This window comes from Podarcis bocagei (assembly GCF_964188305.1).
Source record: "Podarcis bocagei genome assembly, chromosome: 14".
Classification (NCBI taxonomy): domain Eukaryota; kingdom Metazoa; phylum Chordata; class Lepidosauria; order Squamata; family Lacertidae; genus Podarcis; species Podarcis bocagei.
The window spans coordinates 2,151,853-2,175,166 of NC_138139.1; the positions used below are offsets into that span (position 1 = coordinate 2,151,853).

Genomic DNA, 23,314 nt, shown 5'->3' on the forward strand with positions numbered 1-23,314 from the left:
CTGTTAAAATTCATCTTGTTTGTTTTTGCCCAGTTCTCTAATCTGTCAAGGTCGTTTTGAAGTGTGATCCTGTCCTCTGGGGTCCTCTGTCCTCTGGGTGGACTCAGAAGAGCATGATCACTCGCGCCTAATGATCCTTCCACTTCTACCCCACTAACCAGGTCATCAACATTGGTTAGGACCAGATCTAAAATGGCTGTTCCTCTTGTTGCTTCTCCCACTTTCTGGACAATGAAGTTTTCTGCAAGGCCAGTGAGGAATCTGTTTGACCTTATGCTCTTGGCTGAGTTTGACATCCAACAAATATCTGGGTAATTGAAGTCCCCCATTACTACTATCTCCCTTCCTTTTGCATGCTTGGCCATCTGTTCCAGGAAGGCATGATCTATGTCCTCCGTTTGGCTTGGGGATCTATAGTAAACTCCCACAATGAGGTCTTTGTTATTCTTCTCTCCCTTAATTTTGACCCAAATGCTCTCACTTTGGCTTTGAGGTTCTAAATCTTGGATCTCTTCACAAGTATACACATCCCTGACATATAACGCCACTCCTCCTCCTTTCTTGTCTGGTCTGTTTCTCTGAAATGGAGGAGTCTGTCCACATCAGCTGAGAGTATCCTGTCAAAGTGGTCCAGTAGTGGACCTAAGGATAGTCAAGGGGCCTCCAGTTCCATGATTGTATCCAAATTAGCAGGGATGTCACAGCGGAGCATCAGGACCTTCTCTGCAAAAAAGCTCACAAATGCCTCACAGCTATGTGCCTGATTCATATTTAAATTTTGCTGTCCCTCTAGAGACATTAGAGAGCTCATTATGCTAAAAAGTTGTGCAGGGAGAGAGGTAGCGGATGCAATGGAGGCTGAGAAGTAGGATTTCTTAGCAGCCTTCATGGCCATCTCATAGATTTTCATAAACACCCTATAAGGTGTTCTTGAGGCTCTGTCGCAGGCATCCTGCCATACTCGTTCTAGCCGTCTGAGGTCCCACTTCATTTTCCAGAGCTCCTCGGTAAACCAGGGGGCCCAGTTTCTGCAGGGTCACAGAGGGCGCCTAGGTGTGATCTCATCGATGGCCGCCAAGAGCCGGGTATTCCAACCCTCAACAAGCTCAGTCAATGTGTCACCAGGGGGAGCAGGATCCCGCAAGGCCTGATGGAATCTATCAGGATCCATCAGCCTCCGCGGGTGAGCCCAAATAGGCTTGTCACCTAAGCAGGGTAGGGGCAGGAAGCCAATCCTGGCTTTCAGAACATAGTGATCAGACCATGGCACCTCCATAGTGGGGGACATGATCACATCTATGCCTGCGCCTAAGATCAGGTCCAGGTTGTGGCCTGCTGGATGTGTGGGGCCCAAATCAAACTGGGAGAGCCCTACTGTCGCCATGGAAGACACCAGATCCAGAACCTGCAAGGAGGGGGAGGCTTCAGCATGGGCACTGAAGTCCCCCAATACCAGTAGAGTGGGGAACTCCAAGGCCCAGCCGGTCACCACCTCCAGTAGGCCCGACAGGGTGGCTGCTAGTGCGCTAGGTGGCCAGTACACCAGCCAGACAGCCAAGCTCTCCTCGGAACCCCACACCAGGCCAACACATTCAATGCCGGGGATCGATGGCAATGGCAGAGCCCTGAAAGAACAATCTTCCCGGATTAATAATGCCACCCCTCCCCCCCGGCCCACAGTCCGCGACTGGTGGAGGACGGAGAAACCCGGGGGCGCCATCTCTCGTAAGGTAACTATTTCCCCTTTGCGCACCCAGGTCTCCATCACACAAGCCAGGTTGACCCCCTGCGAGGTAAAGAAATCTCGCAGGGTGGCGGTTTTGTTGCCTATAGAGCTGGCATTGCACAACACCAGTGAGGGAGATGGGTTGTCCTTGCTCACCCTACCTTTGTCACTCAGGATGGGGCGCAGACTGGAAGGGGAATGAGCATATCTCATACCCCTTTGCCTATAAGATCTGCCCCCACCGCTATACCTCCCTTGCCCTTCCATGGTAGTAATTCCAAGCTCCATGCTTGCCTCCTTCGATAGCATTAGTGTTATTATTAGAGCTTTGTAAGCTCTGGTGGTGAGTATAGGGCCCACCCCAGGTCCCAGGTCCAAGATGGGAAATGGGCTTCAAGGGGGAGCGGTCCTCCCCAATACTCACAGGCAGATCAGCAGCAGCAATGTCCTGAGGCCTTTTTTACACACATACACACACGCAAAAGAGAACTCCACCTATATATGGAGCTCTCTTTTGCTGCATCTGTATCTCTTTTGCAGAAGCAGTGACTATTTCCAGAAAAGAGGCAGCCTCAGGTGGCCCATTTAACATCACAATTCAAATTCAGGACTATGAAATAAATCAGAGGAGAAGGGTCATGCAAATTCACACCCAGGCTGACCCCCTTCTTAAGTATTCTCCCCAACTAAAATTGCTATGCACACGTCAAGCACAGGCAGCTGAACTTGGCCAGTCTTCCCAGATCCTTGAAGGCCAATAGCAGAAAGCAAATCAGAGGGAATAAATTTGGAAAACAGGAAAAAATGTTCCTGTCGTCGTTTTTCCAAGTTTCTGTTGGAGCTCAGTTCACAGTGAGATGCAGAAAAAATGACGTCTTTGTCTTGACTATCCCATGGATCTTCTCTGAATGATCCCAGTCAGGCATCAACTTGAGGCCACTGCTATTTCGAGCAAATCCTCTAACTACTTTTACAAACCCGTCCAAATATCCCTTGCCTAGAAAGTCATATTTATAGAAAATGTGTGTAATGCAAGAGGCACTTGGTTAAAGGGAATGAAAAGTTATTTCCATTTGACAAAAACTGGCTGATGGTTTGCAGGCTGTCCAAGCTCTAATCACCGTCTGGCTCCTCCATTGGCTGCACCAGGCAAAGGTGCTTAAAAATCAGCATTCCCTAACCAAGTGCCCTACAGATGTTTCTGAACTACCAGTTCCATCATTGCTGACCATGTTGTCTCAGGCTGATACGAGCTGAAGCCCATCAACATCCAGAGGGCACCAAATTTAAACAGGCTGATGTAGTGCCATTCCATTTATTCTGGGAAAATAAACATGGTGGCCCCCAAACAAGAGTGTGCCCTAGCAGTCCCCCCCCCCCAAAAAAATGGGCAACATACCACCACAAAATATGAAAGAGGAGGCCATTTCACCTCCTGCCATTTCACCTCCTCCAGTCCAGGTGTGGATTGGTTTTGCAGCTGACCTGAGAAAATTGAGTGGCATTGTGGAATAATGATCATGTTCCAAGAAACCATTTTGGACTTCAGTAGGGTAGAAGATCAGAGCTTTGGGGGAGCAACAGCAATATTTTAAGCAAGGTTTAAACTCCTGTATAATCTTATTTCATTAACAAAATTTGTATGCCACACCATTGTAACAAAACCTCTAAGCACTCTACAATATTGAAATTATTAATTTGTTAAAAAGTAAAAAATATTAAACAGCATTTTAAAAAATTAAATTACTAAAAAGAATTGAATTGGGAATACTTACTCATGATTGTGGTTCCACCCTCAAAAATGCAACCCAAGCCTGCCCAGAGTTTTCTCTGGGTGGTAACAAGAAGTGCTTATCTTGAGGAAAATTATAATATAAACAAAGGAGGCAAGTGGCATGAGAAGAGGAGGAGGATTACACATTCCATGGCTGCGAAGCTTCGGAGACTCCAAAGCCAGGGACAGAGGCAGTTGGCAAGAAGGATCTTGTTGACTTCTTCCTACCTGCAGATAAATCAAGGTCTGGCTTGTTTGGTGACGACGAGAACTACTGTTCCCTGAGCAAGGTCATCAACCTGCAACATGAATGCTACAGAAATGTAAGGAATTTGCGGCTCACTCTCCTGTCATGAGGAGGATAGGCCTGAAAAGTGGAATCATATGAAGGGACCCCAAGGGTCATCTAGTCCAACCCCCTGCAATGCAGGAATCTCGGCTAAAGCATCCAGGACAGACGATCATCCAGCCTCTCCTTTAAAACCTCCAAGAAAGGAGAGTCCACAACCTCCTGAGGGAGACCGTTCCACTGCTGAACAGCTCTTACTGTCAGAAAGTTCTTCCTGGTGTTTATTTGGAACCTCCTTTTTGTAACTTGAAGCCATGGATTCAAGTCCTACCCTCCGGAGCAGGAGAAAACAAGCTTCTTCCCTCTTCCCTGTGACAGCCCTTCAGATATTGGAAGATGGCTCCCATATCTCCTCTCAGTCTCCTCTTTTCCAGGCTAAACATACCCAGTTCCTTCAACCATTCCTCATAGATGCCATTGGACTACAACTTCCACCACCTCTGACCATTAGCCACATAGGCTGGGATGGATGGGAGTTGCAGTCTAGCAACATACAATGAGCCAGGTGGCTGTTAAGGGGAAACACCTCTACCTGAGGCCTGGAGAAAGAGAGCTGCCACCAGTCAGCAAAGACCGTACTTTTGCAAAGCACTCTCTATAGGGAGTCCAGTCCAGAAGCTACAGCTAGTGCAGAAGGCTGCAGCTAAACTGCCGGTGGGGGCAGATGACTGATGGCATGGGACACCTTTGCTAAAATATCTGCACTGGCAGCTCATATGCTACTGGGCAAGGCTCAAGGCTCTTATGTTAACATACAACACCCTGAATAACTCAGGTCTGGGGTGCCTTAAGAATCATCTGTCCTAGCCTGATCACTGAGGTCATGCAAAGGAGCATTGCTATTTGTCCCCCATGTTACAGAAGCAGGGAAAGCAGTTATCTGGAAAACATTCACTATTTGCATTCTGGACGAGTAGAAAGAGTAGCTTTGACTCTTAAAAATTCCTACAAGGACAATGATGGGTGGGGCGGGGGGGACATCCTGCCAGTAGAAATTTGGTCTGTCCTTCTGTCTGACACACTCTTTTTCTATGTTCAAAAAGCCTCCTCCCACCATGGGAGGAGCATTCAAATAAGCCGTCTCCTGCCTGACACCTGAAATTGTCCAGACTTGTCCCACTTAGTTCTCCTGCAGAGGTGGGGAACTGGCATCCCTCCAGATGCTGTTTGACTCCATCTCCCATCAGCTCCAACCTGAACAGCCAACAGCCAAAATGGTGGGAGCTGCAGACCAGCAACATCTGGGCAGCCACAGGTCCTCACCACCACCGTTCTGCTGTTTCTATTAAAAGCCTCTCAGAAAAACTTTTCCTTAAAGATCAGCAGTTTGGCATGAGAGATACGCAGTCCTGCTGACTGATATTTCTAATCATAGGCTCCTCTAATGACCTTCCCCCCCCCCTTCTGAAAGCAGCATACTGTATATTAATTTGGCACAGACACATCACGTTCAATGAATATATACCCCATTTAAACTTCATTGTCCATTGCATGCCAGCCGTGCAGGGCCTAGGGGCTTGTATTCACTGACCACCAGGCAAGGGTTCAGAAAAGACATTTTTCCCCTTCCATGAAAGGGAAAGTAGCATCTTCCAAGGACAAATACTAGCAACACAATAATTGTTGTCATCCCTCAAGTAAAATCACACTTCCTCCCCAAGCCTGTGTGGCCCAGGGCCCATTCAGCCTTGACTCCCGGCCTGTGCTGAAGACAGAGCCACTCTGACCAATGGAGGGAAAGCCTGCTTTGCTATCAGAATTCCTTCAAAGCCACAACTGGGAAGGAAACATTGGGCAGGGATAAAGAATTGTAACAGGAGGAAAAAGTCCTTGGAAAGGAAGCCACTGGATACAAACTCCGCTTCTGAGCCACTTAAGAACTGAACCACTTTACTACTTTCCACCCACGTTTATTATTGAAACTCATCTTACAGTATTCATTACTACCAATTTATGGTCTTCTGATTGATTCAGAATGCTAGATGCCACTGTTATGTACTCTGTGAAACCAAAGGACACTGCAGCCTCAAGCGAGGGCTGGGCTTGTTTTTATGCCCAGAAAGCAGACCTGAGTAAAGCCTTTGGCAGAAGTCTGCATCAGCCCCCTCCCCAGCGCAGCCATGCCCCCAAGCAGACTAGTGATTGGCCCAAACTGTCGACAGCCATGGGACCCCAAAACCAGGAGCCAGGAAGCAGCAGGTGGTGGCTGGGCCACAAACACTGTGCCACCCCCAAAGAAGTGTTGAACAGTCGGGACTTCCGGGTTGGCGCCATCGCCGAATGGCGGACTCCCTCCGAACTCCGGAGGGAGTCTGCTCGGCAGGGGCTGGGTCCTACCGCGCCGGCGACGCGGGGACCCTCAAAAACCACGGGCACAGAGCCCGTGGACATGGTGACTCGGCTGGCACCGATAGCGCCCTCCCGACTCGTGAAGGAGCCTTTTTAAAGGCTTCGGATCGGGTGCCGGGGAGCGGCGTGGTGCTGTGAGTCCTCCGCTTCCCCTGCCGAGCGCAGCCGCATGCCATTCGACGGAGAGCGCTGGCTTCTTCCATTGGAAATTCAGACTTTTAACAACAACCCGTGAGTAATTGGGTAACCGGGTATAAAAGGAGAAAAAAAGATTTTTTTTCGGATTCGGCACGAGTGGGGGCGATCTAAAAAGGAAGTCAGTCCCCCCCCCCTGATTGTAAACATGCTAAAACAAGGACTGGGCAACCAAGATCGATCCAGAAGTTTATTGCTGATAAAAATTATTAATTCCACGATGCGAAATTACAAGAATTGTGCTGGAGGAGAAAAGTGGAGGGTGAGAGGAAAAGGCAACCCCCCCTGGGAACCGGGGCGATTCGTAGAACCTGGCGAAGAGAGACGGAGAATTTGACAGCTGTCAAAGTAGCTGTCAAATCTTGAGAATATAAAGAGGACTTTGTTACAAGTATTTTGCTGGTTAATTCTGTTACAATTTGATATAATATGGATACAAACTGTTGGGGGGAAAAAGAAACAACAATTTGACTTTTGGATTAGAGGATACAAAGTTACTGCAATCCCCCTAGAGGGGTTTCGGGACATTACAAGCGGTCGTATGTGGGAAACTACTCTGGGATGTGCACAGGTCTTATCTTCTGGGAAAGCTGCAAAACTGAAATACTATTTTGTCTACAGAGGTGTTTATATTAAAAGGAGACAATAGAATTTTCTATTGAAGAAAGGAAGGGACTGGACGTAAGTTTTTGTTCCTGAATAACAAACCTCTGTAGAGATACTAGATTTTGGAATAAGAACGTTTTAGCAGCTGAACAAGACAAGAAACCTGAGAAAGTAAGGAATAAAAAGAACAAAGGACCAACTACGACACGGAAAGAACAATGGGAGGAGCAACAAAGACCAAGGAAACTAAAGGCCTCTATTAGACTGGATTTTTGAAGTTAAACATCAATAAAACAAATAAATTTAAAGAAAACCGGCAAGGTGGAATGAGAAAAATTTGGCTGTGGACTTGAGACCTCCAGGCCGATAACACACAGACTGATGGACATGGGGAATTCAAACTGGGGAAGGGAGGGGGAATCTTGGAATCCGAAGGCTATGTAACCAACTTTTTGAATCTTCTTATATCTTTTATCTTTTATTTCTTTATATAACTTTGGTATCTTGATTTAACATGTTTTCTTTAAAAAAAGGGGGAATTCGTGGAAGGAAATTGGGGCAGATCTTGGGGGGGAAATCTTTTTTCTATTTCTGTTAAAGATGAGGAGTGATGGTAAGATTGTATAAATTTAAATTGGCTAAAGGGTTAAACATATTAGGTTTTAATTGGGAATGAGAGCTTGTGGAACCAACCTAGGGAAAGGGGAATACGGTCGGGAGGGGAAGGAGGGAGTCCTGGAAAGAAGGTTATGAAAGCAAGAATGTAAATTTGTCTTTCTTTTTCTTTCTTTTCTTTATCTTCTCTATTTTTCTTATTCTGTTATTATTGGAAATGCTAATAAATATGATTATAAAAAAAAAACAAAGAAGTGTTGAACAGTCATTCCCCATGATGGCAGTCATGGGATTGTTGTCTATCACAATGGTGTATGTGATAATTTGCTGCCAAGGAGTGTGGTGGAGTCTCCTTCTTTGGAGGTCTTTAAGCAGAGGCTTGACAACCATATGTCAGGAGTGCTCTGATGGTGTTTCCTACTTGGCAGGGGGTTGGACTCGATGGCCCTTGTGGTCTATTCCAACTCTATGATTCTATGATTCTGTGATTCTATGATTCTATGTTTTGACTCAACCGAGTGGGAAGTGACGGAGACAAGATGTTTGTGTTCCTGTGTTCCGTGAAGTGGGACTATTGTCCTTTGTTCTTTCTCATTGCTGTCTGATGCTAGAAAGAGAGGGAGCCATGTTGCAGTGCTCCATGTGTGCTTATATGTAAATACAGTAGATTAGCCCAAATGCTGAGTTGCTGAGTTCTGTTACGCAAGCTGCGAAGAAACTGCAGATCCTGAGTGTGTCGATGTCTGTTGGCATCGGCCCCTGTGATGTTTGGGCAGAAGAAAGCTTTTAAAGCTCCCGAATGAATGACTAGGAGGGAGAGAACATGCCAGTCAGGCATGTGTCTCTGCCAGGGTCCTACTCGAGAGTAGGACAAGCTCCTGACAAGAAGATGGCCAGATATTGCCCCAGTCAAGGTGCCTTTTTTGTTATTTTTAATATGTTCTTACCCACTCTGAGCACAGTTTCTGCAATGGAAGGGTGGGGAGGTAAATATTCTTTGTAATATTCTCAGTGCTCACCACTGAAAACATCTTCTCTTGAAAGCAGTCCACATGCAACTTTAATGCCCCTACAACAGGCACTGATCTCAGTGCATGAAGCACTTGCACACTGCTGCTATGCAACTATAAAGAAACTGCAAAGCACATTCTTCATGCGTTTGGCACACCACACATGGAGCTTGGCCAACAAAGTTGGCTAAGACATTTACCATTGATCCAGTACACTATTTCTAAGCCACAAATCTGTGTCCAATCGTTCATTTTCCTTGCAAAATCAAATCCCACAGTCTCAGCCAGCCTGCCTAAGCAGTTTTACAGAAATCACTCACAAGCTAGCAGCAACACTCAAATCTATTTTTTTAGGCTTACAGCAGGAGTGTGAAGCTTCCAAGTCGTGGAAGCTGAAGTTTGGTTTTCCAACAACCAGGATCAGCTCATGTCCTCTTCCATCTGTGCTAATTTAATGGGAAGAGCACCTGTTTCCTCACAAGTGTTGCCAGACGCTAGTGTGAACCAGATCAGGGCCGACCAAGTGTACGCAAGACGCAAGATTGCAGGGCAAGATACACATTACCAGAGCCGTAGCTAAGTGATCTTGCGCCCCTGGCAGAACCGTCCAGATTGCGCCCTCTAGCCATGAACATATTAGCTGTTCTTTCCGCCTCTCCTCCAACCCAACCCCCATTCAATTCCTCACACACTTCAGCTTGTAATGAATTATTTCACAGAAAATCCAATATTAAATTTATAATTTCTTAATAAAAGGTTTCAGCAAAGAATATGACATTGTGATGTGAGTTGACAGGCTTTTTAAATGTAATTCAGTTGTAAAACAATACACAGATAGGCCTAAATGAAACAAACAAAATAATATCATAGTGATTTGGTCCACAATGATAACTTTACATTATAATACTATATGATGTAAAATGGCATTATTTTCACAATATTTGTGTTATTTAGTTGATATAGAGTAAGAAAACTTATTATTATTCACAAGTTACAAGTTCTTATTCACAAGAGTTGTCATTTTTTTTAAAAAAAGTCAAGTTAGGCCAACTCTGGCTTTAAGTAGCAATCTCCTCAATGAAGTCTGGTGTGGTTAGAACTTGATTTTTTTCACTTTAACCAAAGAAAACTTGTTTTGGCAATGATCCACTCAGGTCACAGCAGGATTCAGCTACTGATGCTGTGTACTGGAGCTGAGAGGAGGACATTTGTCAGTGTGCTATGTGATTGCTATCAAGTTGGTTGGGTTTTTGTGTTCTTCCATTTAGTGAGCTTGTAAAACGTAATAAAATTAAAGAAATGGCACAAAGAGTTGACTGGTCACCCAGAAAGCGATGTGAAATAGTACTACTAAGTGAACAAGGCTACAGTTATGAAGTAATCAGAAGAAAAATTGGTGGAAACTTAACCAAAGGTGGCATTTCTACTTTTTTGAAGAGGTATCAGCAGACTCAGCCACTACAAAATCAGACTGGTAAAGGCAGGAAAAGGTGCACACCAGCAAGTGATGATAGAAGAAATGAGAGACTGTGCCTATGTGACAGAAGAAAATCATCTGGGTGTATACAAGATGACATGGTGCAAGGTAATGTGAAGTTGAGTGCAAGGACTGTTCAACACAGACTGCAGGAATATTGTCTAAATGCTAGAATTCCAAGGAAAAGGTCATCGTTATCTCTCAAACAAAGATTCAGAAGATGAAACTGGGCATGTTAACTGGACAGCGGACCAATGGGACAGTGTTATTTGGACTGATGAGACCCAAATCTCCTTGCTTGGTAGTGATGGCATGAAATACGTGAGGAGAAGAATTGGAGAAAGATTTACATCCTACTTGCATTACATCTACCATGAAACACTCAGTTAGCGTTATGATCTGGGGTTGTATGACAGCAAAAGGTGTGGGCAGAATTTGCGTCATTAATGGGAATGTAAATTACATTATGTTGCAAGCCATCCTGTAAGGGCTTTGTTCTAAAAAGCAAGGTGCAAATATTTTAAAACAAAGAAACAGGTAAACCTGGAAATACATCAGTGGTGGTGGCCATGAACAAAAGTCTTTTACATTTTTAAAAGGGGATAACCTTTTGCACACACAAGAACATCAATAAAGTTTTCTGCTCCCTGCTGCACAACATTTCATTACCACATAGATCAGGGGTCTGCAACCTTTAAGACAAAAAGAGCCACTTGGACCCGTTTCCGAAGAAAAAAACAACTGGGAGCTGTAAAACCGGGAAGGTGACGTCGGGACGGTGCGTGACTAACGCACGCACCGCCCCCATGCGACGTCACAGCCAGTACAGCGCCCGCCACAGTGGGGAGTGTCGGGGCGCACAATGCGCCTCCTCCCCTCGCTAGTATCCACCCCGGAGCCGCGGCAAAGGTGTAAAAGAGCAACATGCGGCTCCAGAGCCGCAGGTTGCAGACCCCTGACATAGATCATCCAACAGCATGCACATTTTTTACTTTTGAGCAAGGGGTGGGGGGTTTTATGGCATTTGCTTGACTCCAATAATAGACCATTCCCCCCGCAAAAAAGGGGGGTCTTCCTAAAACCTGCATGCAATTAAAGCAACACAGAGATTTTCTAACTGAAGTTTCTGCAAATGGAGGATATTCAAGCAACACATCTTATATGAACTGACAAAAGAACCGAAGACGGCTTGGAATGCGTTATCACACTTTCTAAGTGTACATTTCTGCAGGCAGAAAAATGGCTGGTGCTCAGATCTGCAGGGAATTATTAAAGACACATTAAAATATATAAGGAATGCAGCAATCTGGCTTCAGATAAGATATGAGCAGATCCACATGCTCGCTCTCAACCCCACATGGAAGACACATTGGATTGGGGACAATCAATACAAACTAGAATTTGCCACAAGAAGAAAATCGCTCCTGCAAAAAAAGCTCAGCAGTAGAACATCTGCAGTAGCACAGCTAGGAGAGACTCGGACTGAAACTTCTGGAGATCCATCAGGTGGATGTGCAGAATAGCTAAGGATTTTGGGGAGGTGATTTATTATGTGTTGGAAAATATATTTAAGGTAACTCTCCCCCAAATTCCAGAAGCTTTCTTACTGTGGATAACTGGAGCAGATACCAGAGAACTCTGTTTCTTTGCACAACAATGGCAGCACCAATATTATACACACAAAAATGGCAAAATGAGGTGGTACCTACCAAAGAAGAATGGCAGCTGAAATTGATAGAATATGTAGAATTGGCAAGTTTGACGTGTAAAATTAGAGATCAGAAAGAGACTGGTTTTAAAGAAGATTGGAAAATGTTTACAGAATACTTAAAAACTCAGTGCACATATGTTAAAATGCAAATAGGATTGCAGTAAGAACAGCAGTGGGGGTGAACTTTTTGCTTTTCTTTCATGATAAGGTGAAGGTATATAATATGCAGCATAAATTGAAATTTTGGGGGAACCATGGAGAGAGGGAGGGGAAATCAAAGGTGGAATAATTGATTGCTAAATGAGGAATGTTGTTGAATTGTTGTTGTTGTTGTTGTTGTTGTTGTTGTTGTTGTTATTATTATTATTATTATTATTATTATTATTATTATTATTATTATTGAATAAAATTATATAATCATAGAATAGAATCATAGAATCATAGAGTTGGAAGAGACCACAAGGGCCATCGAGTCCAACCCCCTGCCAAGCAGGAAACACCATCAGAGCACTCCTGACATATGGTTGTCAAGCCTCTGCTTAAAGACCTCCAAATTAGGAGACTCCACCACACTCCTTGGCAGCAAATTCCACTGTCAAACAGCTCTTACTGTCAGGAAGTTCTTCCTAATGTTTAGGTGGAATCTTCTTTCTTGTAGTTTGGATCCATTGCTCTGTGCCCGCTTCTCTGGAGCAGCAGAAAACAACCTTTCTCCCTCCTCTATATGACATCCTTTTATATATTTGAACATGGCTATCATATCACCCCTTAACCTCCTCTTCTTCAGGCTAAACATGCCCAGCTCCCTTAGCCGTTCCTCATAAGGCATCGTTTCCAGACCTTTGACCATTTTGGTTGCCCTCCTCTGGACACGTTCCAGTTTGTCAGTGTCCTTCTTGAATTGTGGTGCCCAGAACTGGACACAGTACTCCAGGTGAGGTCTGACCAGAGCAGAATACAGTGGCACTATTACTTCCCTTGATCTAGATGCTATACTCCTATTGATGAGGCCCAGAATTGCATTGGCTTTTTTAGCTGCCGCGTCACACTGTTGGCTCATGTCAAGTTTGTGGTCAACCAAGACTCCTAGATCCTTTTCACATGTACTGCTCTCAAGCCAGGTGTCACCCATCTTGTATTTGTGCCTCTCATTTTTTTTGCCCAAGTGCAATACTTTACATTTCTCCCTGTTAAAATTCATCTTGTTTGTTTTTGCCCAGTTCTCTAATCTGTCAAGGTCGTTTTGAAGTGTGATCCTGTCCTCTGGGGTCCTCTGTCCTCTGGGTGGACTAATGGTGTAAGTCAGGCTTCCTCAACCTCGGCCCTCCAGATGTTTTTGGCCTACAACTCCCATGATCCCTAGCTAGCAGGACCAGGTCAGGGATGATGGGAATTGTAGTCTCAAAATGCCTGGAGGGCCGATGTTGAGGAAGCCTGGTGTAAGTTATAGAAGGCAGCTAAGCTCCTAAAAGAGCACTGAACATAGAAGGCTGGCTCAGACCACGTCAGGCCACTGGTTCATCCAGGGCTCCCCACACCAGGGTGGCCAACATCCAATTGTGCTGGACTATAACTCCCATCATCCCACATCCAATAATCTATAATAATATGCCGAGGGCACCCTGTTGGCTACCTACACTGTCTGGCAGCATTTTCCAGAGTTTCAGGAAGGGCTCTTTCGCTAACTGATCCCTTTAGCTGGAGATGTAAGAGCCTGAGCCGGGGGCCTTCTGCATACAAGCAAGGTGTCCTATTAGAGTTACGGCCCTTAAGTTCCAATTAGAGGCCCAGGAGTTTTATCCCACTTCTAAACCGGACCTTTCAGCCTTCTCTTCACATCTTCCCTACTCCCTTCCTCTGCTCTTACATATACCTAGGAGAAATGAGAATAATGAAGTGAAAAACTGAGACACACACAAAAAGAGAGAGAAACTTGGGGTGAAAACTAGGAAAAATGTCTGGGATTTCAATGGAGTTGGTTGGGGGATTCTGAAAAGGGGAGGAGGAAGGATGGAATTTGATCTAGTCACACTTCATTGAGTTTTTAAAAGAACAGACTCTTTGGAGTGCCGTTAGTTTTTAATTTTCATTTCAGGGCAAAGAGAGTGGGGAGGGACACCAGCTGTTCGAAGCAGACATTTGCCACGTTTCAACAGAAACACCTCCCTTTCGGCTAAGGTGGAAACTAAAGGGAAACTTACAACTGGTCATATTTTGAGAACCTGATAGGGACACATTGCACACTTTTGTTTTTTAGGCATAAGGGTTGAACCTGCAATGTCTATACAAATCAATACACTCTACATTATTTCAGATGGCGTGGCATTTTATTTTATCCTTGTGAAATTTTGTTTTTATGTGAAATTCTGAGAATGCCTTTTTGGTGTTGTTGATTAAGCAAGCAGCTTCTCAGGCGCAAGGCTGGAAAGGAAGTACGCAGCATGATGGTGTTCTGGCTCTTCACAGACTATGGGGAGAATAGGAAGGGAAGCCTTATCAGTACACTATTATTCCTCATAGAGTCTTACTCTTCATTATTTAGAGCACAGTAGTACTTCCGTTCTGGGAGTCCGTTCGACTTCTGAAACATTTGACTTCCAAAGCGTGGCTTCTGATTGCCTGCAGGAAGCTCCTGCAGCCAGTCGGAAGCTGCAGAAGACCCGTCAGACGTTCGGCTTCTGAAAGAATGTTCGAAAACCAGAACACTCACTTCTGGTTTTCGATCGTTCGGGAGCCGGAACATTCGGGAGCTCCTGAGGCGTTCGGGAGCCGAGGTAGGACTGTATTTTAAATAAAATAAATAAAAACTATTCCATTTTGCCAAACCTCTGATCCATGTGTTGAATTCACAGCATATTGATCTCTCAGTCACTCTCCAAAAGAGATTGTACTGCATATATGTAGTGCAGAGATTCAGGCTCTGGTCCCAGTACAAACCAAAGTGGTTGGATCTAACTGCCATTAAAATGAATGGAACTTAGGTTGGCCACAAAGTAACTTATCCCATTTATTTCAGTGGCACTTAGACATAACCAGATTTCTGAGCACTGGGACCACTATATCCACATTTAAGCCCCATGTTTTCTGGGGAACACTAGAGCAGGGGTCGGCAACGTGCAGCCCGTGGCCCGGATGCGGCCCACGAAGACCGTTTTACTGGCCCATGAGTCGAACCAAGCCGCCCGCTCGGCGAGTCCCCCACGTGCTGTGCTAAACTGGCGCAGCACAGTGCGGGGACTTGCCGAGCGGTGCTGCAAATCGTGTCTACGCATGCGCAGATACCAGAAATCGCAACTGCACATGTCCAGATGCCAGAAATCACTTCTGCACAGGTGCGATTTTCGGTATCTGGGCATGCGCAGAAGCGATTTTCGGCGCTGCAGACATGAGCAGGCACGATTTCCAGCATCACGCTGTGCCAGTCCAGCCCACGGACAATCTCTGTGGGAGTGATCCAGCCCATGGCCGGTAAACCTTGGGATCACCAAATGAAATACCGTATTTTTCGCTCTATAACACGCAGATTTTTGCTCCTAAAAAGGAAGGGGAAATGTCTGTGCGTGTTATGGAGCGAATGTGTGTCCCTGGAGCCGAAAAATGAGGCAAAAATCAAACCGCGCTTCAGGGAGAAGGGAGCTCCGTGAGACAGGAAGCTGCTTTCCTTCATTCTGCCTCAGGGTCTTACTGCCCACCCTGCTCTGTTTCGTTGCTGTGTTTGCTCAAACGGAACAAAGAGCAGGGAAAGCCCCTCCCCTCCAGGCAAGTAGAGAGGAGAGCAGAGCGTCGCTCTATCCTCTCCCTGCTCCGGAGGGAACAATGTTTGTGAAGGGAAGAGAGATTACAGGTTCGGCTTAAAATTCTGATTTGACTTCCTGCTTTTTGTTTTTGGAGACACACAGCATTCAAATATGCTTTCTTCCATTTAAAAGGATGAAATCCTTAAACAGTGTTTTGCCTGTAAATTCATGCGATCTGGAAGATTACAGTGTCTGTACCTCTTAAGGGATGGCAAAGCTTAGGTTTCGCTGCTAAATAGTTCTTAATGCAGTTAAAATGCTTTCTTCTGTCATGCTGGTGGGAGGGAGAGAGAGAGAGAGAGAGCGCACGCTGGCTGGCTTGGGTGGGTGGATGGGGGGAAACTTTTGCCTTCCTTTCCTCACGTTATAGCCCTCTCCTGCATTCTTAGCCTTCTGTGTTTTTCCTTCCCTCCCCACTTAAAATGTGGTTACAAAGCATGGATCCTCAGGATCTTTGCATTGGGTCACCCCAAATTCACCATCAGAGCACACAGCATGTCCATGGCTACAGCCTGCCCCCCCAAAATCACACACCCATTGTTGCCTGGGGCTGCAATGGTGCAAAAACGTGGTTACAAAGCATGGATCCACATGGATCCTCAGGATCTTTGCATTGGGTCAGCCAAAATTCACCATCAGAGCACATAGCATGTCCATGGCTACAGCCTGTCCCCCCCCCCCAAAAAAAAAATCACGCACCCACTGTTGCCTGGGGCTGCAATGGTGCAAAAACGTGGTTACAAAGCATGGATCCACAGGGATTCTCAGGATTTTTGCATTGGGTCACCCCAAATTCACCATCAGATCACATGTCTGTGGCCACAGCATGAAGCACAAAAATGATACGTCCACTGTTTCATTCAGAATATTTTTCCCCTTGTTTTCCTCCTCTAAAAACGATGTGCGTGTTATGGTCAGGTGCGTGTTATAGAGCGAAAAATACGGTAGATAGATCAACATCTTATCTCATACTTAGCTATGCAATTCACTCATTCTGCCTTTATCCCTTGCCTTGCCTATGGATCACTCAGATCCATTTATTATTATAATATAATATTGTTATTAATGATAATAATACTGATTTTTAAACATATGAATTGCATTTATATCCCACCTTTCCCTCCAAGGACCTCAAGGTCATATACATGGCTCTACCCCTCCTCACTTAATACCACAACAACCCTGTGGGGTAGGTTGGGCTGAGAGGCAGCAACTGACCCTAGGCCCCCCAGTGAGTGGGGATTTAAATGGTGGTCTCCCAAGTCCTAGTACAACTACTCTAACCACTACATCACATAGGTTCTCATGGCAGCATTCTGTGCATTAAAGAGTCTGGCAGGAACAGGAACCTGAGTTCAAGTTCTTCACCCGGCAGTGAGTTCCGGGACGCTTCACTCCCATGAACATATTCCAAGCTGTATACCTGACTGCTGGCCACACAGTGAACCCAAGGCTCCCATTTCTTTCCCCAGCACAGATGACGGCTGATGTTAGCTGAGATGTTAGCTGAGATGGCTTTAATAGGGAACCAGGAGGACAGACCTTGCAGAGGAGGCTGTTCCATTAGGGCGAATGCAGCCCTGTTCCACCCACTGCAGCCGACCTTCTGTCCTGGACCTTCACGGGATGCCCCTGCGTTTTAGTATTATGAGAGATCCACTTTGTCCACATCAGGCATAGTTTTATATAGCTCTGCAACTCCCACAGAATCATAGAATCATAGAGCTGGAAGGGACCCTGAGGGTCATCTAGTCCAACCCCCTGCAATGCAGGAATCACAACACTGATGACTGGCCATGCTGGCTGGGTCCAGCAGAGCCCCAGGTTCTCCATCTCTGCTCTAGATGTCTTCACATTCTGCTTCTCGGCCTTCCAGAAGCATCCGACTAGCCACAGTTGTATAAACCGGATAGTGGATTAAGTGGACCCAGCAGGGCTCTTCCCACACAAGCCTGAGAAAGCCCCGCACGACTCTTGGGTGCTGCGCAAGTGCACTTACACTGCTCATTACAGAGAAGGAAATGCTTCCCCTCTTGAGACCCATCTTTACCTCTGGCAAGCCTCAACACTTTCCCTCTAAGTTAGCGACTTTTTTATATATAAAAAAGTTTTGTTTGTTTTAATTATCCCTTTCCCTTCTCGTTTCAAATCCTATCGTGTCATGTTTGTAGGTTCTAAGCAATCAGCAAGGACTTACTTGCCCTAGTTTTTCTTTGTAACTTGTACAACACCTAGCACAACTTCAAGCACTTGATCAAAAACACTACAAAATAAGACTTTCTTAACCAACCACCAGTCTCTATTTATTATTAATCACACAAGCTGAAAAATGTAAGCTCAAACTTCACATGCACCAAAGTGTCAGTCACAAGAAAGCAAGTTCTGCCTTAAATGAAAAAACAATAAAAATGTAACGACGAAGAAATGACCTAATGGACCAAAGCAGATTGACTTAATTTGTTATTAATTAACTGCCCCAAGCAGAATCCATAGGGGGAAACGACCCAACACTAGGATTCCAAATAACAGTTCTTTCCCCTTGATAAATTATATTAACCTCATGGAATGTTCCAAATAAAAGAAAAAACTCAGTGTTCTCTGGATGCCAGCGGGGGGGCTCAAAACATTACAGCTAATAAATTAAATTACTGCCCAACTGTATGAACTGGGAGGTCATGTACTATATGGAGAAACACTATAGATTTCCCAGCATCAAAAGCTTGCTCATTTTCCTAGCTTTCTGATTTGGCTTTTGGGAAGTTCCTCTAGGGCCGCCTTCACCATCCTGATGCCCTCCAAAAGTTCTGAACTACAGCTCCCATCAGTCACAGGGAGCAGAGCCAAGCTGCCATGGGCTGATGGGAGTTGTGATCCAAAACATCCGGAGTGTGTCAGGCTGGCAAAGTCTGATCAATTGTATTGGTGGGGCAGAAACCAGAAGAATCTAGGAAGAGCCCTGCTGGATGAGGCCAATGGCCCATCGAGTCCAGCATCCCACTCTCACTCTCAAGAAGGATCTTGACTGGCTGGGAGAGATGCCTTGGACTCCAGGGCTGCCCTGCTGTGCGGAACAAGCCCTTCTTGAGATGACCATGTTGTAAGATCTGGACTCTCTCCATCCAAATTCAGGTGAATAAATCATATTTCTTAAAGCTTCAACAGCCCCTGCCGTGTCTTGATTCTCAAAGGCACACAGCCCCTGGGTGAGTGCCTGGACTCCCCCCCCCCCCTGGAATCTTGCTGCAGCTCAGCAGAGAGCGGGGGTGGCACCCAACTTTTGTAATGAAATTATGTGGGTGGTTCTCACCCAGCCAAGCAATTACTACATTCTTTCAGTAGCTCTTAACAGTCCAATGAATCCCTCAAAGATCCTAAAAGCAAAAGCAAAGGGGGCACCACTTACATTTGTGTTGCAGAGTTTGTGCTGCTTATAGGCTCCAGTGCACACGATTGCCGAGGTCCTCTGAGTGGGAGTCTGGCTTTGAACTGCCCTGTGAGCAACAGGAACATGAGAGACCAGCTCTGTGCCATGGAACAAACTCTGAGATGCTGGAAAGGCTTGCAAGTGGGGCCCAGCCTGGGGGTAAACAGAGTCACTTGAAACCTGAGTCCTGGGTGGGGGCCTGGAGTCCTCTTGGTATAAGTTTCCATGGCGAGGCGAAGGGTTAAAAGGGTGAGCAAAAGGCCTCTGAACCGCTGCTGCCCATTGCTGGCGGGTTGACTGCCGCTGCCTGCGTGGCTTGTTGGGCTCCTGCCCCGTGTCAGTCTGCAGAGGTAGGATATAGGGCACTTTTCCATAGCCATACTTCCCAGGTCCAATGCGGCTTTTATTTCTGCCTCTGAAGATAAGAGGGGCAGGGTGTGAACATGAACAGGTTAACTCAGCAACAATTGAAAACAAGCATGAATTTATGGATAGTTTCAAGGAGAAGTCCAGGTTAGGGGGATGTCCTAGCATCCTAGCAGGATGTAATGAGGTTGCCAGCCCTGCTCACTCCCCCAGGTCATTGGCTCAGCTCAAAGTGGTGCACCCCAGAGATTTCTGGAAGTCCCATCATCCCCAACTGCTGCGCATGTGGGCTGTGTCCGATGGAAACTGTAGTCTGGCAACATCTGGAGGGTACCATTTTGGCTGCCCCCAGCTTAGCTGGTGGAAGCAGCTGCCTATGGGAAGCCATCCACCATCTGGCCTTGTTCAAGGTGCTTGTGAGTTACTCTGTGTTGGGTATTCCAAGGTACTGTGGGGATCAAAATGGCTGGTAGCTTCCCACTGCAAGGAATCAGGTAGGTGGCCAGAAGATTTGCAGAAGAAGGGGGTTTTAGCCTAGGCTCTTGGGTCCAGCACCTGCCCCAGGAGAGCAAATGTTGCCGTCTCTCCAGTGCACTTTGAAACCTTTTAACAGCCTAGATGTCCAAGAAAGGACCAGTGCCCCAAACCCTTCCTGCCTCCACCACTGTTACATATCCCTGAAGACTTTGCTTCAACCATGGGACGTTGTATTGCTTTAGGTTGCAATAAATTTCCTCCATGTCAACGGCGGCAGCCAACATGGAGCCCTCCAGATGTTGCTCCAGTTTCCAGCATTGCTGACCTACTGACCATTCTGTGGAGAACACCATGTGAGCTACTCCTGATTTAGAAGTCAAGAGACTTTCGTTCTGCATGAAGATATCTTTGGAGGGGAAACACTGTTGTACTACCATAAAATAAATAAACAGCAAATCCTACACACTGCTTGATTGCAGCAAAACCTCCAGGTGGTTTACATGAAATATTAAAATTATCAGCAAAGACAGATTTTAAAAAGTAATTAAAAACATTTAAAACTCAGTTTATAAAAACTTAAAAGCAGCCCCTCGAGTCCAGCAGCCTGTTCTCACAATGGCCAGCAGATGCCTGTGGGAAACCAGCAAGCGGGATTCGAACTCAAGGGCACTCACTTGTCATTCAGCTGGTTTTCAGAATCATTGTTACCTCTGCTTCCCTCCAACTTCCAGTTCCTCAGACTGGAGCAACAAAGAACAAGCAGAGGCTCCATGTTCACAGAAGGGATTATGCAAAGGTTGTGTAGGTGATTGTAACACGTAGCTCAGGGGTAGAGCATTTGCCTTGCAAGCAGAAGGTCCCAAGTTCAGTCCCCAGCATCTCCAGGTGGGGCTGGGACAAATGCCTACCTGAGCCCCTGGAGAGCTGCTGCCAGTCAGTGTATGCAGTACTGAGCAAGATGGACCAATGGTCTGGCTCGGTATAAGGGAGCTTCCTATGTTCCTCTTTCACCAGGACTTACTTGACAAATTCTGCTCACTCAGCATATAAAAGGGGTTCAATGGGTAATTAACCCAGCTACTCCCCAAAACCAGCAATTTAAATCCAGCCTTGTAATTGAATGGGAGCCAGAGGAGCTGTCATAGCACAGGTGAAACAAGCGCAAACTTCCTATCCCACAATGCAGCAGAGCTCTTTTTATGCCCCAGGAGGAAACATGCACTTGGAGATGATGCCACCATGGAGCCAAACATGCCTTCTCCCCTGATGCAAGCAGGGTCTTAAGGACTTGAGAGTGCCTCAGCTAGGGTCTCCTTTGTTCAGAGCCAGCCCCCAACCCCAACTCCCTAAAGCAACACCTTCTTCAGCTAAAACAAAAGCATGGGACAAACATTTCTGATATGCATTTTCAGTAGGAAAGGCAAGCTCCAAGCCTCAGTTCAGAGGCTCTTCCCAAATTCCTTGTCCCGGGAGTGCTTGTTTTCTTACTCACCCTCTCCCATTGCCAGTCAGGGTGCTTGTTACACTGACGTCTTTGAGATCATTTACATAACCTTACAGCATTTGGGGTTTATAATCCATTTCCACCCTTTAAGCATGTATGAACCAGAGTGTTGTTCACCAACCCTAAGAGAAACTGTCACTCAGGACTTGTTCACAGGGCTTCGTTTGTTCTTTTGAACAAACTGCAGCAGAGGCACCTTTTTCAATTTTCTGTCATGACATATGGAACTGCCCTGGGCTTGAAAGAGAGGGAGTTAAAATGACAAGGCAAAAATGGGGAATGATGAAAGAAAGAAAATGGCAACCTATGTGGATCAATGGTTCCCACACCTTGGGTAGGGGGCCCTGCCTATAAAGTCATCCCCAGCACCCCTCCCCCAATAAAAAGCATAATTCAGAATAGTGGTTTGCATGACCCTCTAAGGAAGATAATAACACAATAAAGTTCAAAAGAGTAACAATGAATTGCCCATTTATTCAAAAACCAGTTAAAACTATTTAGTTTAATTCATTCAACAAAATGTATGAACTGAATCTAGTAAGAGCTGTTCGACAGTGGAATTTGCTGCCAAGGAGTGTGGTGGAGTCTCCTTCTTTGGAGGTCTTTAAGCAGAGGCTTGACAACCATATGTCAGGAGTGCTCTGATGGTGTTTCCTGCTTGGCAGGGGGTTGGACTCGATGGCCCTTGTGGTCTCTTCCAACTCTATGATTCTATGATTCTAGTGATACCATCTTTTTAAGTCTGGTAGTCAACTGCACAAACCTGCCACCTACTTGGCCCTTCCTGGTATTCCCCCCGGGGGGGGGGGGCAGTACTGTCCAGTTGGGCTGCTCAGAGCTCAGATAGCACACAACCCTTTCACTGGCTGCAAATGAGCGAATTCTTTCGGCAGCTGGATACTTGTGAGTCAAGGCCCCACTCCCTGCTTTGTGATGAAATAAGACACATGGACACAAGTTAATGGGCTAAAAAAGGCCACAACTTTATTGGTTACAGAATGTGAGTGGTATTGGCTTAGGCATTGGATCCGAACCAACTATACTTGACTCCTGCCCGCTCTGCAGGGAGTCACACGAGGGTTAACAGCCTGTAGGGGGAGCTTGTTGGTGCAAATCAACTGGAAGCTTTCCCCTAGAGTCACCAGAGGGTCGTGCCATGGCCCTAGCCACCACCTGGGCATCAGACAGGAACCACAACCACTGGATTCCTTTAACGGAACACCCTTCTAAGGGAGGGTAGGTGATGGCCACAACCTCGCCTCCGACACAACACATTTTTCAATGCCTAACCACCAAACCTTACAAAGTTGTGACGATTTGCTACCAGGTAGGCAAAAAACCAAATGGCTGTTGCCAATCTGCCAAGTGGGGGAAAAAATCCTACCAGGCCCCTTGAACAGGAGACCAACCGAGGTCCACAGCAAGGTTAGGTGCAGAAGCGAAACCTAGAGGAAGGGAGGGAGGGCAGGTGATCCGAGGAAGCCGGAAGAAAACAAGGATGAGCTTGTGGGCCCATGGCCATTTAAATGCAGCTAAACCACGCCCCCCCCCCAGCCAGCCAGATTGCAGAGTGATGCGGGGGGCGGCCCCTGCTAGTGTGGGAAGCAATTTCCGCTCACAACCCCTCCCCTCTGGGAAGAGGAGAGGCTTTCCTGGAAGTTCTCAGACTTCCATTTGGTTTGCAGCCAGCCACCATTTTGTTTTGCCCAGAAATAACAACGAATTCAACTGAGCTGAAATCCTAACTCCGAGGAGGGGGGACTGGATGCCCTCTAGATGCCACCGGACTGTTATGAGAGGTTTTTGTATCCAACCAAGTGCCATCCAGAAGAAAATCAGAGAAAACAAAATGGAGCAAATTAGGAAAGAGATAAGTACAAATGAGAAAGAACTGTCCAAAAAAACCCCATAAACGAGACCACAAAACAAAATAT

General features: G+C 46.1%; 1 protein-coding gene across 2 annotated transcripts in view; it reads right to left on the bottom strand.

Annotated features, from left to right (window-relative positions):
• THSD4 (thrombospondin type 1 domain containing 4) overlaps positions 1–23,314 on the bottom strand; it is a 429,219-nt gene that overhangs the window by 314,885 nt on the left and 91,020 nt on the right. For both annotated transcript variants that reach the window (XR_014002103.1, XM_081170529.1), the window contains exon 5: positions 19,013–19,448. Coding sequence is in view for 1 of the 2 variants with exons in the window: in XM_081170529.1 (XP_081026655.1) it covers positions 19,013–19,448 (436 nt within the window). In the remaining variant the exon portion in view is untranslated. The remainder of the gene's footprint in view (positions 1–19,012; positions 19,449–23,314) is intronic.